This window comes from Pocillopora verrucosa, chromosome 9 (genome assembly GCF_036669915.1).
Source record: "Pocillopora verrucosa isolate sample1 chromosome 9, ASM3666991v2, whole genome shotgun sequence".
NCBI lineage: Eukaryota > Metazoa > Cnidaria > Anthozoa > Scleractinia > Pocilloporidae > Pocillopora > Pocillopora verrucosa.
Genome location: NC_089320.1, coordinates 20,048,692 through 20,063,835, shown reverse-complemented (window position 1 = coordinate 20,063,835; position 15,144 = coordinate 20,048,692). Strand labels below are relative to the sequence as shown.

Below are 15,144 nucleotides of genomic sequence, written 5' to 3'. Positions count from 1 at the left end.
CGATCGGAATTGTCAAAAGCTCTTGGAAATTAGAAACTTCACAACCTACAAAAAACGTACTTGTCAGAAAAAAGAAAACGTATATTACGACAAAACGAAATATTACTAAGAGTGAAATTAAATATTCATATGTATGCCAGCTTCAAAAGACAGAAGTATTTTATGGCCATAAAAATGCTTGCTACTCTAAAATATGTTGCCATATTCTGGACTCATGTCTAAATGCTAAGATGGATGTTATGGCTGAGAGGTAGAGTTCATTAAAAAAGTTGTTTATAGTCTATTTCAAGCTTTTTTTCTTTATCACCTCAGGAAGAAACAAGTGGGCTAAATTGACTAACTGTGTTTTTTGACAAACTGTCGGATCTTTTTGTTGTCTATCGGCTACAACAATACGCCTCTTTTTATCAAGTAAAGTCATCGAATTTAAACTTTGCGGAAGGCATTTCAAGCAATATTTGTACCTTGACACAATGCGCCACAATCAGATCGATGGTTTGAAATCGTATCCATGTATTCCGTACAATTTTATTTTGACTAACGAAATTCAGGAAGGTTTTTTCACGAAGCTTTCCTATTGTAATAAGATGCTCCTAGACGTATTTGAAGAGTAACAGTTGTTTTTTGTATTCTAATTATAACTAACGTCAAACATGTAATGTTATACACTGTCTGGTTGAAATAATTATGTCGTGAGACATCATGGAAAAAATTAAATGTTGCTTGAATTGTGTTTCGTTAATTGTTATATTCTTGTATTATTCAGATATTCCTCGGTCTGCCTTTACAGTTACAGAGTTTCTAGCTCTTACACTAATGTGTTTGTTTTATCGGTAAAATTAATTGAAGTGAATTTGCATCACTTCGCTTTGGAGTGAACTTTAAAGTGATAATGTTGCACCGAATCTTCATAGGACATTTTCCATTTATTTTTATGACCAAGAGAACTATTGGTTTATCAACCAAGGACAACGTTTTTAAGTCAAACAACGAATTTTAATTAGAATCTTTCAGATGAAGAAAATTAATTCATTGAGAAGACCCCACTTGGTTTTGTTTTGGCAAATATGTTTTTCCATTTGAGTGCACCATGCGGATATCTCATATTATTAAAAAAGCTCTTCCAAAAGGCACTTTAAAACGCTAATCCTCATTTATCTATCAAGCGAATAAAACCTCTTTTTTTAAGGAAACTATCTATTTAAGGGGAAAATCTTATAACAATCTTTATGCTGATATCTTAATTTTGTTATCACCTGCATGACGTTGAATTTGTCATTTATTTATTGCGTTGAAACTGAAACGTTCGGCTCGGTGCAAATTTTGAGAGGATAACAGCCATCTTCCAGATACTTTAAACACTTATCGTGCCGTTGAAATTTTTCACCGTCTAAAAGGCAAGATTTCCGCACAACCGCATCCTGCATTATGCACTCAGTTCTTGGATAGAGAAACAATGTCAAGAACAATACATTGCCATTGAGAAAACAGATTTGTTTTACAGTAGTCTGGGGCTGTGCAGAAATCTAACCGTCCAAAATATACTCTATTTGTTTAAAAACAGAAAGTGAGTTGGTGGGAGGAAATAATTTTGCTCGAAACATAATAACCTTTCGTTGAAAAACAGAAGTCTACGTATCACTTATAAAAACCAAACTTTCTGTTCTCTAAATTTGCAAGTGATTGTCTCTTCATCGAGAGGCGTTGTACAACCACATCAATGTTTTGCGACTGGCGTGAAGTGTAAACAAATAAAATTATACATGAAATAGCAACAGTATAATTTAAGAATTTGACGGAGTCATGCATACATTTTCGTAGCATGACGCCTCAGGCAGATTTGATAATCTCCACAACCGGATTGAAGCCTAAAGCCTTTTTATGTGAGTGCAAAGTGTCTTGCCTTGAACATATCACATAAACCCCGACTATAGTTCGATCCCGGACCTTTCAGATAGCAGGCGTTACGATATTATCAGAGATGAAAATTGATCTTTCTGTGTACTCTGTAAATGTAAACAGATCTGATAACAAACCACGGAAATGGCAAACCAGTACCAGCTTTTCATGTGCTTGTTCTCCTACGTTCTATTGACGATAGCGAACAAAACTGATCACGGTAACTCCATGACCAAGATTGACCTATACATCGGTGGCTTGTTTGGTGTCAACGTCAAAAATGGCGGTTGGAGTACAGCTGGGGTCATTCCAGCTTTGGAGATGGCGTTAGAACACGTGAACAGCGATCCTGGCATATTGGTGAACTATCAGTTGAAATACGTGTGGAATGATTCCAGGGTATGTTCTCAGTGCAGGGGTAGAGTTATAAAACTGTTTTTTTTTTTTTTTGAAAAGTAAACAGATAATTTCAGTATCGATTGATGCATCTTATAGAAAGGAAAACAAGATACAAAGACGAAAGAAAGAAAGTAACGAAACAGAAATGTTTTGGCTTCTCTCTGTTGTGTAATTGCTACATATGAATTCTAAATTAGAGACTACCACTCTGGTTCGATTCAGCGCACGGGGCGCTTCTTCAAGTTACTTTTTGTACCGCAAGAGGGGGCACTCATTAGAAACTGGGCGCTTATTAAGGACAGGGTACTTGTTTGTTCATTTGAAAAAAAAAATTAAGTAGACTGGAAAACGGACCTTTTGTCTCTGGATCTTCCTTGGCTAGACCGACCAGCCAAGCAATCGCCTCAAATTTTAAGACGAGATCATTCGTTTAAAGGAACTGTGCACTAACGTGGACATAAAAGTTGAGAGACTGGCACGTAGACCGCTGTTTTTGTGATAACGCCGGGTTGTGGCATTTTGAAATAACTTGCGCATTTTGTACTAAATATTGCAGCAGTTTATCATGAAGGCGACCTACGCTTTTCGTAATAAGGGCTGGAGCATTTTGTAATAATCGTCTGTGTACACAAATTTTAACATCACCCGGTGATGCGTCAAGTTGACACAAATTTCAGTGATATCAACTTTGTCACAAAAACATGCAAACAAATAAGAAAAAATGGTATCACTGAATCAGTGACGAGGCACAAAATGGGTAGGTTATTACAAAATGCGTCGTTATTACAAATGCCGCGGAACACATGGGTTTTCATAACATTTTTGTTTGAAGTTGGTTTTGCTTTCGTTAAGATTAGAAAGCTATAAGAAGATTTGGAATTCTATTAGAATTATTTCATTCAATTGATCAGTAAGTTTAATTCAGAAATTTGATCCTTTTTCAAGTGCGAAAGTGGCGCCGGAATTCGAGCGATGCTGGGGTTAATTAACACACAGCCTCACAAGATTGTATTCTTGGGTCCCGGATGTTCGTTAGCGACCGAACCTATTGCAGAGGCCGCGCTGTATTGGCAAGCAGTGCAGGTGACTTACTGTCATTTACATATTTATGACGCTTTTTTTTAAGCAAAGTCGGGAACCAAATATTTTGCTCTAAGCTGATGTAGACGGACCTGACTTGCTTAATGAAAAAAAATACGATAATAACAATATTAGTGACTATTATCATTATCATCATTATTACTGCTATTACTATTATTGACGACTTCTTTGCTATATATACTTTGTTTGATTGGTTTTGTTCTGTTTTGTTTTGTTTGTTTTTTAGATTGGTTACAGCGCATCATCACCTCAGTTTTCAAACAAAGAGAAGTATCCTTTATACTTCAGAACCGCCACTTCTGAAACAATGGAAAACCCAGCTAGAGTCGCGCTGTTAAAACATTTTAAGTGGAAAAGAGTCGCCCTCATTGTGGAAAACTTCGATATTTTTGCTACAGTAAGAATTGCCGGATTATTATAACTATGCATGAACATGTCAGTTCATCTCTGAAACGTGATGGAGTTAGTATTCCAACAAAAAGCTACTACAATTAAATTAAAGTCACAAATCTACAATCAACAGACAAAAGTACGTCATCTTTAAACATGTGATTCTCTTACCCGATAGAACTCGCCAACCCTTGCATTAAAATATTAATTTTTTAATAGACAAAAGAACATCTCATTCCCATGTTAGAGGAATCAAACATCACCGTTATTGCGGCAGAAACATTCATAGAGGACCCGTCTTCATCAGTCAAAAATTTACTGAAGGTAAAGAGTAAATCTATACTTCACATTTAATTGTCTATCTTTCAACTTGCTACTGTTATACCCAAGTTCTTCAAACGCCGAATAGCGCTAAGCCAGGGTAGGGCTTTAATCCGGGATTTTTTTTCCTTTATTAAAAAACTTTAGTGGGATAGTTTACTTTTTCTTTTTCGAACATCCAATTACCAAATTGTGGACAAAAAAAATTATACTGAATTTTCTTTTAAAGCTTTGAGATCTGATATCAGATTTCACACTAACCCTGCATGAGTTATCTGAATCCAGGATTAAACAACTCGGCTATGTAGACCAGGTTGTTCGAAAGGGAATTAACGTTAATGTAGGATTAAAAGTTAACCCAGACTTTAAATTCTCATTTAGAAGAGCACGTACAAAGGCTTAGATTTTGTTATGTTTGGTCTCAACACCACTCGAAACTAACGGAAAAAGAAGCTAAAAACAAAAGAATAATCCCCTTGCAAAGCTATAAAACTGAATTAAAATTTATACAAACCCCTGGTTAGGTTCATTGTGTTTGTACAACCCGGCCCAAATGAAAGTTCGTAGAGTAACATTCGGTCAATTGGACCGACTAGCCGCTAAACATAATTGATCAGCGAGATGATGAATTTTGAAAATATTACATAGAACGTAATGGGATTGATGTTCCATTAGTGATCAAGTTATTACTGGTATCTAGGGGAAAGATGCCAGAATAATCATTGGATTGATGTACGAGGACATGTTTAAAAAGGCTATGTGCACCGTGAGTATTGAATTTGGCGAGATTAAACATTTTTCCAACTACCACTGACTACTGCTAACGTTATGCTGATCCTAAGGCTCTCTAGGTCCTTTTTGTGCCACGTAGTGGTCAAGGGTTAGTGTTGAAGCCTTGAAGTCCAGAACTGTCTGGCCAAACTGATTTCACAAATACATATTCCTCCTGAGCTCACCCACTCCCTCACTCCTTATGAACTAAACAACCTGTCTTCTCTTGCTTGCACACATCGAAGACAACATAAAGGTGCAATTGTAAAGAGCATGCGTGAACTTTTCCTTCTCTAGAATTCGTTTAAATTTTTGCTTAGCTTAAGACATGTCAAAACTAATGGTATAATAGGTATGCAGCCAACTCCTAAATCTCATATGGAAGGATTACCTGTTATCCACAACTGGAAAAATGAACAGACAGCTGTTTCAAATAATAACTTTCCGTAACATTCATTTGAAATGAGTGCATGATATTTTCTCACAGGCCTACAAGCAAGGGCTCTTTGGAAACAAGTACGTTTGGATAATAGTTGGATGGTACTTGGAGGACTGGTGGACAAAAACAGATGAAGAGTGTACAGGAGAGAATTTGCTTAAAGCTGCTAGTAACTTGATATTAACGTCTCCATTACGTCTCAGTAATTCACCACAACCCACAATATCGAATAAGGTTAGAAATGTTTATGTTTCTTCTCAGGTCCAGTCTTTTCCAAAACAATGTACTGCTGTTCTGTATCAAAAACAAAAAGATTTAGACACGCGGATCTGAAATGTTCTGAATCCTACGTTGAACATTTGTTATTCCAATAAAAAAGGCTTTGCTATGAAGGAACAGCCATGGCAGAGATGTAAACTCACAGTAATGACAAATTATCATTTTTACCATGAATGAAACAATGTATCTTTGTCTTCTATTAGTTCAAGCATTCAGGAAATACATGCTGATAATTGAGCAAACGCCAATAATTCTTTCTTTATCTCCTATTTTCAGACAGCACAACAGCTCAATTCAACTTACGAGGAAAGATGTCGGCATTCCAATTTTACCTCTCATGAGTACGCAAGTTTCACTTATGACGCCGTATGGACCATCGCTCTTATGTTGGACAAATCCATACCCCTACTTGGGGAAAAGAACAAAACTTTTGAAACCATCAAATACGGTGATAAAGAAACAGCTGAGATCATGAAAGATATTCTGTTCCGGACAAACTTCACGGGAATGTCGGTAGGGTAACCAATTCTTCTTCCTCTTTGGACCTCAAGGTCTCTGTCCTTTTTCACCAATGTTAAAAAAAGAGAAAGAAAGAAAAAGTGTATCCAGCTACCGCTAATTTTTCAAATGCAGGTCAACAGTTTTTATGGGTTTTTACCATGGTATAGTGAAATAAGTTTTGCTGTACCTTTTTAAGGGTCACGTGTCGTTTGATCGATATGGAGACAGGCAAACAGTTGTGCTAATTACTCAGAAGACAGGTAAGAGGAATTTTTGTTTGTTTGTTTGTTTCTGGAAGTTTCACCTCATTGCAAGCTCTGGCCTATAAAATAAAACAAGTTCGCCTCCACCTTTACCAGCTCGCCAGTTGAAATTGTATTAATTGTATACGGAAAAGCTATGTAAAAATCCGGCCTTAAAAAGATTATGAATAGGACGACGATATGTATGTTATTCACCCACCGGGAGGTCCCTATAGGGAAAAACTGAGCCCGAGGTCCAAAGTACCGCCCGAGGGCGTAGGCCTAGGGTGGTACTCAATACAGAGGCAAGGAAGGTAGGGATGTACTCAGCGACTCACGAAAGGATTACCGTGCCCGTGGGCAGAGATAGGAAAATCCGAACCGTACTAAATCAATACCAATCAGATTGCAGGATTCGTTACCATGCCCTCTAAGAAAAAAAATAATCATACTTATTAGAACGATTCGGTATTTCTTCAGGAGACAGTAAGAGATTGGTCGCTACAATGGATGTTCGTGATGGGAAACTGCAACTATATGGTGATGGTTTTGAATGGGCAGGTGAGACAAGCATGTAGTTCAATGTACATTTGATTTTATGCATTTCAGAGATTGGGAACTTCCTTCGTATGATGAACTCCGACGATAGGTAAGATACGAGGTTGAGCTTGTGAATTTTTAGCGGCCTACGTGATTTTCAGGCTTTCACCGGTTTCTTTTATAAAGGAGATCAAAACTCTTCGGGATAGCTTTTGAAAACGTATCCTACATCCAAATATATTACAAGAGACTGCTCTTTGCCAATTAAGATGTATACAGAAACCCTTCATCATTTTTCTGGGTTAGAGGGGGAGAATTCAGGTTTAGTCAAATTGCGTTACGCTTCTCAAGAATTTCAACCTCCATTGTAAGTTTTTTTCCCATGAATAAAGCATAATAATAGAAACGGACTCTTGCTTACACTGCCTCCTTCCACCAGTTATCATTGTGACACTTGTACTGCAGATAGGCTCATTTGAAATCTCTTACAAAGTCTTCTCTGCCTTTTCACCCGCAGGTGGTCGTGTTCCAGTAGATGGTGTAAAAATCACTCAAAAGATTTATCATGAGGGTATAAAGACGACTGTTTCGTTCTACGTTTTGGCCTCATCCGGTATACTGCTTTGTTTGTTCTGTCTGCTGTTCAACTTCAAATATAGAAACCACAGGTAATTTGAAGCTCGAAGGACATTAAGCGAAATTCCCGCTAGCATTTCGCACAATTTGAGTTGGTTACCGAAACAATGGCGTTCCCCCTTTAGTTATTTCGAGGAAAATGCTATTATAGTCCTGCTTCTATCAATTGGAACGTCAAGGGCAGGTTTTGAATGAAACCACTGGCTTGGTCCTGAAGAGAATTTGAACCATTTTGCCTAAAAATTCTAACAGTTTAATCAACATTATCTCTTTTTCGATGGGACTATTTTCTGAAAGGAATCGAAAACTGTGCTACGCATACTGATCATAAAAAAGTGAAGTGTCTCGAGCCACCTCATAACAGCCTTTCAATTAGATTTTTGGTTTTTATTTTTGTTAAGAGTATGACTTAACATGAAATTATTGTCATTCAGTCCACTGTAAGATGCATGGACCAATATGTTACAGTTAAATGCTACTTTTAATTCTACATTTAAAATATTGGCTATTTGAATCGATTGAAACTGAGAGGTTGTGGAGGGAAAGGTATTCAAACGTTTACCTCACAGGTAGATGAAATTCATTTAAAAAGATGAAAGTATACACCCTAATTTTGGTTTGGAAAGTCTGAATATGTTGAGTTTTGACTTTTTTCTTTCTGCAGTTTTATAAGAATGTCATCTCCGAATTTCAACAACATTACTGTCATTGGATGTATGTTGGCTTACTTGGAAGTATTTTTATCGGCCCACGGTAGTTCTGGTTCAGCGGAACACTTGAACCATGCTTTCCTTTGCAATGTAAGAAGTGTTTGTAGCAAGTCAAGATTGAAAAACTCTTCTTTTTCTAAGAAATTATATCTTCCCCTTGAGTTTTCTGTACCTTTGATAGCCTAATTAAAGGGATTTTCCAGTATTTACTCAATAAGACTGTGTTTTATGACACTGACTTAACTAAAATAATTGACGATAATAAGTTGATAAAATAAATCTAGGTTTTTTAGATAGTTCGTGAGGATTTGAAATACATGCTGTTTTCTTGGTTGTTTAATGATATCCCTAATCCCTATCCCAAATGCAAAGTAGCTGACGATCTAAAGTTACAAGCAGTATGAGATGTGCCATTTCTTAAAAGTAATTACTTGTTGGCATAGCTTGTCGTGTCTTGTTCCTGGTAGTAATTTTTTAAAAATATTGTCGGATAACGCTTGGCTTTTTTAATCTTTAGGTTACTGCCTGGCTTCTGACCACCAGTTTTACCTTCGCCTTTGGTGGCATTTTTGTTAAAACCTGGAGAGTTTACAAAATATTTACCAACTATCAATTGAAAAAGGAGGTGAGGAAAGGTTATTCCTGTTTTGTAATAAGGATGGACTTGAAGCAGGCGTCAGCTAATATTTTTCTTTTAAATTTTAATTAGATCCGCAATTTGAGTAGTACTAGTCTTCTCGCAGTACTGATGGCCGGTTGGTTTATAGACGTCATCTTCCTGTCAACTTGGACATCTATTGACCCATTGACGACGAAATTCGTGAACATTTTCAAAACGGTAAATATTTAACAACAGTATTAGTGACACACTCGGCCGTGCCTCGTGTGCCACTTTTTTGTTCTTACCACACTTTGACGTCATCTGTGATCTATTACTGAACAGACGCACGGCAACTTAGAATCTATTTGTTTTGTATAATAAAGAATAAAAAAAAGTTTTAATGACGTCATCTACACGTCTGTCCTCCAATAGATCATAAGTGAGAACCAATCAGAGTGCGTGCATAACTAAGCTTATTATATAAAGTGTTATTTTTCGCAAGAGTTATCACGGGTATTGTTCACACATGCATTGTGCAATTCTGGAGTTTTTATTATGCACTATCATCTGGTTTCTGTTGCTGTTCAGTTTAATTTGTTGTTTCTGGGAACAAAGTAAAGTAAAAAATATTTATCGGTCTCCACTAGCACTCAAATATTTATGTTGACTAACAGAAACTCATATTTGAACATTTGTCACGAGACGAAATTGTATTAAATTTGAACGCCAAAAGCGGCACAAATGGTGCAGCTGAGTGTTTCCCTGATGTTCTTACCAATTTGACATCTCTTGTGATCTAGTACTGTACAGACCCACGACAAAATGTAATCTATTTTTGAATACGATAAAAACGCAAAGTGTTAGAAATGGTAACATTATTACGTGTTTGTCCCCCAATAGATTATAAGACAGTACCTATCAAAAACCGTGTATCATTTAGCTTATTGAATAAATTGTGGTAATCAAGACTTTTGTACGTTTTTACAGGTTGACAATAATGACCCTGACCTCGTGGAGGAACTGTTAACCCGTCAGTGTACTTCTCACCATTATAATACCTGGGTGATGTCTTTGTGCGGACTGAAAGGGATACTGTTAATTTTCGGGGTGTTTTTGGCCTGGGAAACCAGAAACGTGCATTATCCTTCGCTCAACGATTCGAAGAGCATTGGCTTAGCAGTGTACAACATGTTCATGTTTTCTTGCTTGGCGATTGTGGTTGGGTTTGTGGTTTATCCTCCCCTTGAGACTCTGGTTCAAAGATCGATCGTGTTCGTGGCAGCCACGTCGACAGTTGCCCTACTCTTTATCCCAAAGGTAAAGGTTTACATGGCCCCCTCTGCGTCTGCATAAGTCTCACGTGACTGAACAAGTCATGTAACTGATAACTTGTAATAGACAATATAGATATGATTCAGTGAAATGTATGAGATTCACAAATTTTTGACACCGCTGATAGTAAGATACAAGATGTCATAGCTACTGATATGTTAAAGAAATGGACACGAGCTTAAAAGAAGAAATCTTAAGGTGGCAAACTTCGCCCTCTAAAAGATTGTCTCAGTGGGGTTAACCGATAGCCGTAAGACAGCCAAAAAATTTAGACGTTAGGCGTAAAAACTGTTAAATTAAGTCGTGAGAAAAGTTAATCAAAAATGAAATTCTGGTGACCACAATGGACAGATACCATTAAAAAATGCACTGGGCTCAATTTTGAAAATGCCATCAATTTTACCCGCGCTTTTTTCATTTTCACCTTGTGATCTTAAAAGCCACGAGCATTTTCTCCTAACTGACCAAGTCTAACACATTGGTTCATGAGTGGGCCCAGCATCGTTCATCGAGCTATGAAGCGCATGGGAATTTAGAGAACACGACAAATCCATTCGAGGCGCAGTCGACAGGAACTTGAGCTCCTCGAGGCATTTTAAAGATGGTTCATCAGAGAGTTCCCTCTTTTGAGATCCACGAAAACAGCCAAATAGAAGACTTTTTAAGTAATGAGTAATCGAGCTTCATTTTCATAAGGCTTTTAGAGATCGAAAGAAAAAGACAGGATAATGTTGTAATTACTTCATAAAGGTGCTGAACACGATACCTTGATTTTGCTTAAAGGAGATTTATTAATTCACTAAGTGAGTCGATGTGGAGTCCTTTTCTCAACACCAATGGGGGTCTAACTTAATAATACAAAAATTAAAAAGTGTTCATATAATTAATTCAAACAATCACAAAGCCCTTTTCACTCGTAACCACTAGACGTGGTCAGCTTGTTATTTCACCAACACTTCTTTCAGCGACATCTGCGTCATGCGAGAAAAAAAATAACATAAAAACGGTTTAGAACATCTTGTTTTTCTCATTGCAATCTTCGCATACTTCATACCCTTCTTTGAAATTAAAATACTTTTTTTTTTTTTAACATTTTTTTTTATTTTCACTTAAAGCACAAATACTAGAGTAATACAAACAAATACAAAGTTAATTACACTAACGCTTACGCTACTCACTAACACTAATTACGAAATACTGCGTTACATTTCATTCACAGTCGGCTAGATTTAATTTATGTTGTGGTTATATAATAATATAAACCTAATTTGTACAAATACTTCTACATCAAATTCCTTTTTTGGTAGAACGACTGTATATACAACTGCGTCTATAACTGTTAATACCCGATACTCATCTATTGAGTTACAATAACATGTTTTCCCATTTTTTATAATGAATAGATTCTTTTTTATTCTTTTTTGCAATCAAAAATTCAAATTTCCGAGTTTCAGATGTTTTAGCCTTCAGTAAGGATACAGACGGCATGATGTTTTTACAACGACATGAATAAATGGTATATTTTCCAAGAATGATTATGTGATTTAACAAACAATTCCCAGGGTTATTATCGGAAATACCAAAGAGGATTGTTACCTCATCAAGCTTATCAATTTTCATATTGTAAGTATTTAACCAAGAAATAACCGAAAGCCAAAAGTTTTTAGTGTAGGTAAAGCTGATTAGAAGATGCTCAAGAGTTTCTTCGTGATCTCCACAAAAGGTACACATCGGAGAAGGAACCAAATTCATTTTATATAGGATTTTATTGGTGTAGAGAATACGATTTAAGATTTTGTATTGAAAGGCTCTCGTTCTGGTGTCAAGAGTGACTCGACCCGGCAATAGATAAATATTTTTCCAGTCTATATTACCTGAAATATTATATACGGAATTAAACTTAGATTGGGCAGTCGGAGAAATCTGGATTCGTTTGACCAGGGTGGAATAGATTGATTTTGAAGTCATTCTAGTTATATCTTGAACATCGTCTGAAACAGTTTTGTCAATTCGGTTGTTATTATTCTCTCCAACGTTAAGGAGCTGTTTCCAGTTAGGCGGAATGGCGGAAAAAATGCCTTGTAGGAGTAAAAATGCCTTGTAGTAAGTAAGAAATTAAATACTTGCCACCTCTACAATTAATTAGTTTGTACTAAACTGGATTACTCAAGAACATATTTTCATCGTACTTAAAAGCTATCATTTCTCTCAGCTGAGAATGAAAATCGACAACCGGAAGATTTGCCATCGGCCGATTTTGGCCGTTTGACTTCTTCTGTCGGTAAGGACAAAGTCATTACATGAGAATTTTGTAAATCGAAAATTACGCCCATTGTTGTTTTTGTAATCATGATTCAATGCATTTTTCCATCTTAAGAGTCAGCGCCAACGCACTCTACGATTGTTATTCGAGGATTGTCGATTCATTTATTTCATTCATTAATGAAGTCGGCTTTTCTTCCCAAAAAAGGGCTATTGTGTTTATATGATAAACAAAATAATACATGGTTGCTTGTAGATATGGAATTTCTCTTCTCGTGTTCAACTCGACATCTCACTCGTTCGCTGCGCTCACTTGTGAGCTATCGAGTTAAACACTCGAAGAGAAATTCCATATCTATGCGCGCCCATGTATTATTCTCTATATAATCCACTGCTGACCCTCGTCATAGTCGTAATCCGTTCCAAACTGGTTGTCAATTACGTTTCTACTTAATATTTTTCTTTCGTTTTTCTTTTTTTTTTTTTTTTTTTTAATTTCCTGTAGTCTTTACCAGAACAAATCGCACTGATCTCAGAAACGGAGATTTTGGTTAAGGAGCCTAGTACATCACATTAGTTCGAATCAATTTACGCGCTATGTACAGCGGCCTTGAAATCGTATGAAACATTAAGATAATCATTTGCTGGGGTAAGCAAACACCAAAGATGTAGGAGTAAACCAAAATAAGAATGGAGAGGTTCAAGACGGATTGTAAATAAAGAAAATCACGAAGGTGTGCACACCGTGAAGTGTTTCGTTTGAAGGTTTCAATCCACAAAAAAAGGTTCGAGGAAGTCCCTTTCAACAACGCGTTTCAATAAACTTCTACTTTGCGAGGATTTAGACTTGCTACTCTTGGCCCGCATCTCCCCGCAGCCAGAGTACCTGTCCCTGGACAAACACTTAAAGAAGAGAAGCAGCTGACCCAAAGATTTGATCTGGCACATGGTCAGCAACGGTTCTTCTGGCGCACGCTGTAGCTCCTCGACATCAACTTGATCTCTTATCTGCTTCTGGAGAAGTTTGTCCAAACGAACTATATGACATTTGAAAACTGGAACCTTTCCTCTCCAGCGGTCATGTTATACGCTTTCCCTTCAAACGCCCAGCGATAGAGTTGAAACTGTTATGAATGTATGAGGCACACCTGGGACAGATCGAGAAGTTTACACACCGCAAAGTACAACCCAAGCCACTTTTCCTGACTGTAGTTCACATACCCATTTGAGCCGAGAAGTAGATACAACCATTCTCTGCTTGTGTGACTTACCGTCAGAACCTAGGTCACTTTCCATTTGAAGTAACACGTGAACAACTTCTGATACAATCGTCGGCCACAATGGTGTCAAATGCTGCGCCGACATGCGCAAAGTAAGCACACGGAAAAACAGGAAGATTTGCTCGTGTACGACTGGTGACTGAGGTAGTCTCAGACTCTCAGCGAGCCGCTCCGGTATTTCTGGCAGAACGTACCGGTACTGATCCACCTCGCTGCAGAAAATTGTAAACGACAGCTTCTTTAAAAGCTGAGCACGCTACTCCATTTCCTGCAGCACACACAAAATTAATAAATAAATGAGTAAAAAATAACACAACAATATTAATATTGGCAGGGTAAATGCCTGAAAACTTGAAAAGCACACTGTTTTGACACATGGCTCATTAGACAGCACAAAAAAAGCCTTTTTAGTATAGTAAATCGTAATATATTAATAACTATGTATATATATATAATAAAATCGTCTTGTTCTCGTACTTCATATTTACTCTAATTCCCAATGAGTCTCTATTGTCATGTCTTTGGAAACGTCCCTGCTACCTATCCCCTAACGCACCACGTCAATCCCCCCCCTCCCTCCAAAAAAACATACATCTGCAAGATTCTTATCAGCAGTCCGTTCTAATCTTTGCCAACCTTGAGCAGCCTCGTTCCTTCTTCAAGTTGCATGTTATTATTCCAATTTTGATGTTTTACCATATTACCATGACTTATGCGCTGTGGTTTATCTAGTCACCCATTTCATACAAACCTTCATTGCCATCCGTTGCTGATTTCTCTGATTTGGATTCCTTGCCAGCTCATACTGGAAAACAACAGATTTCCAACAACAGTTTACAAGCTGCTGCAAACGCCTGCGCGGCCTCAAATGCATGCTGAAGAATGTCTCTTGGGGTTATTCAGGATCAGCATCGTTATTGCAAACACTTTCAGTTCTGGAAACAGATTCAGTCTTGGCTGAGTTCGCCCTTAAAAGCCACATGTACAGCCGCCTATAAACTGGAAGCCACAAGGGTCACTTTTTCGTTGGACGAGAGATATGTCGTGTCCACGGGAAGAAAAAATAGATTTGGAAGAAAATCAAGCATATTCTATTCTATTGTCTCTTAATGCGGTGCTGACTGCATGCACCTACCGTGTTAAAGAATCAGTAAAAGGATTAAAATTTCTGAAACTGATGAATCTCACAGCAAGTTATTAAAAAAAAGTCTATCGCATATTAGAAAACCAGCGAAGCTAAAAAACTTCTTAACAGAACTGTCAAGAAACTGTTCACGAAAAACCAACATTCACGAAAAGCGTTTGACTAAGTTACAGGTTGAAGCACAAATTTGCAAAGCAACTACCAGATTTTTTTTAACTCTTTAAACCCTAAGAATGACCAGAAGCTAATTTCTCCCTACATTATAGTGCGAATCATTTATTAAGGTCATGAGAATAT

At 37.2% G+C, this 15,144-nt stretch overlaps 1 protein-coding gene across 1 annotated transcript; it reads left to right on the top strand.

Annotated features, from left to right (window-relative positions):
- Positions 1-1,829: 1,829 nt before the first annotated feature.
- LOC131793741 (gamma-aminobutyric acid type B receptor subunit 1) lies at positions 1,830-11,128 on the top strand. The gene is made up of 15 exons (XM_059111220.2): positions 1,830-1,883; positions 2,023-2,298; positions 3,244-3,381; positions 3,626-3,796; positions 4,009-4,113; positions 4,811-4,876; positions 5,369-5,554; positions 5,876-6,112; positions 6,297-6,360; positions 6,823-6,903; positions 7,400-7,550; positions 8,183-8,318; positions 8,746-8,853; positions 8,938-9,066; positions 9,817-11,128. Exons 2-15 carry the CDS (start codon positions 2,044-2,046, stop codon positions 10,180-10,182), a joined length of 2,193 nt encoding a protein of 730 aa, XP_058967203.2. The 5' UTR covers positions 1,830-1,883; positions 2,023-2,043; the 3' UTR covers positions 10,183-11,128.
- Positions 11,129-15,144: the final 4,016 nt, after the last annotated feature.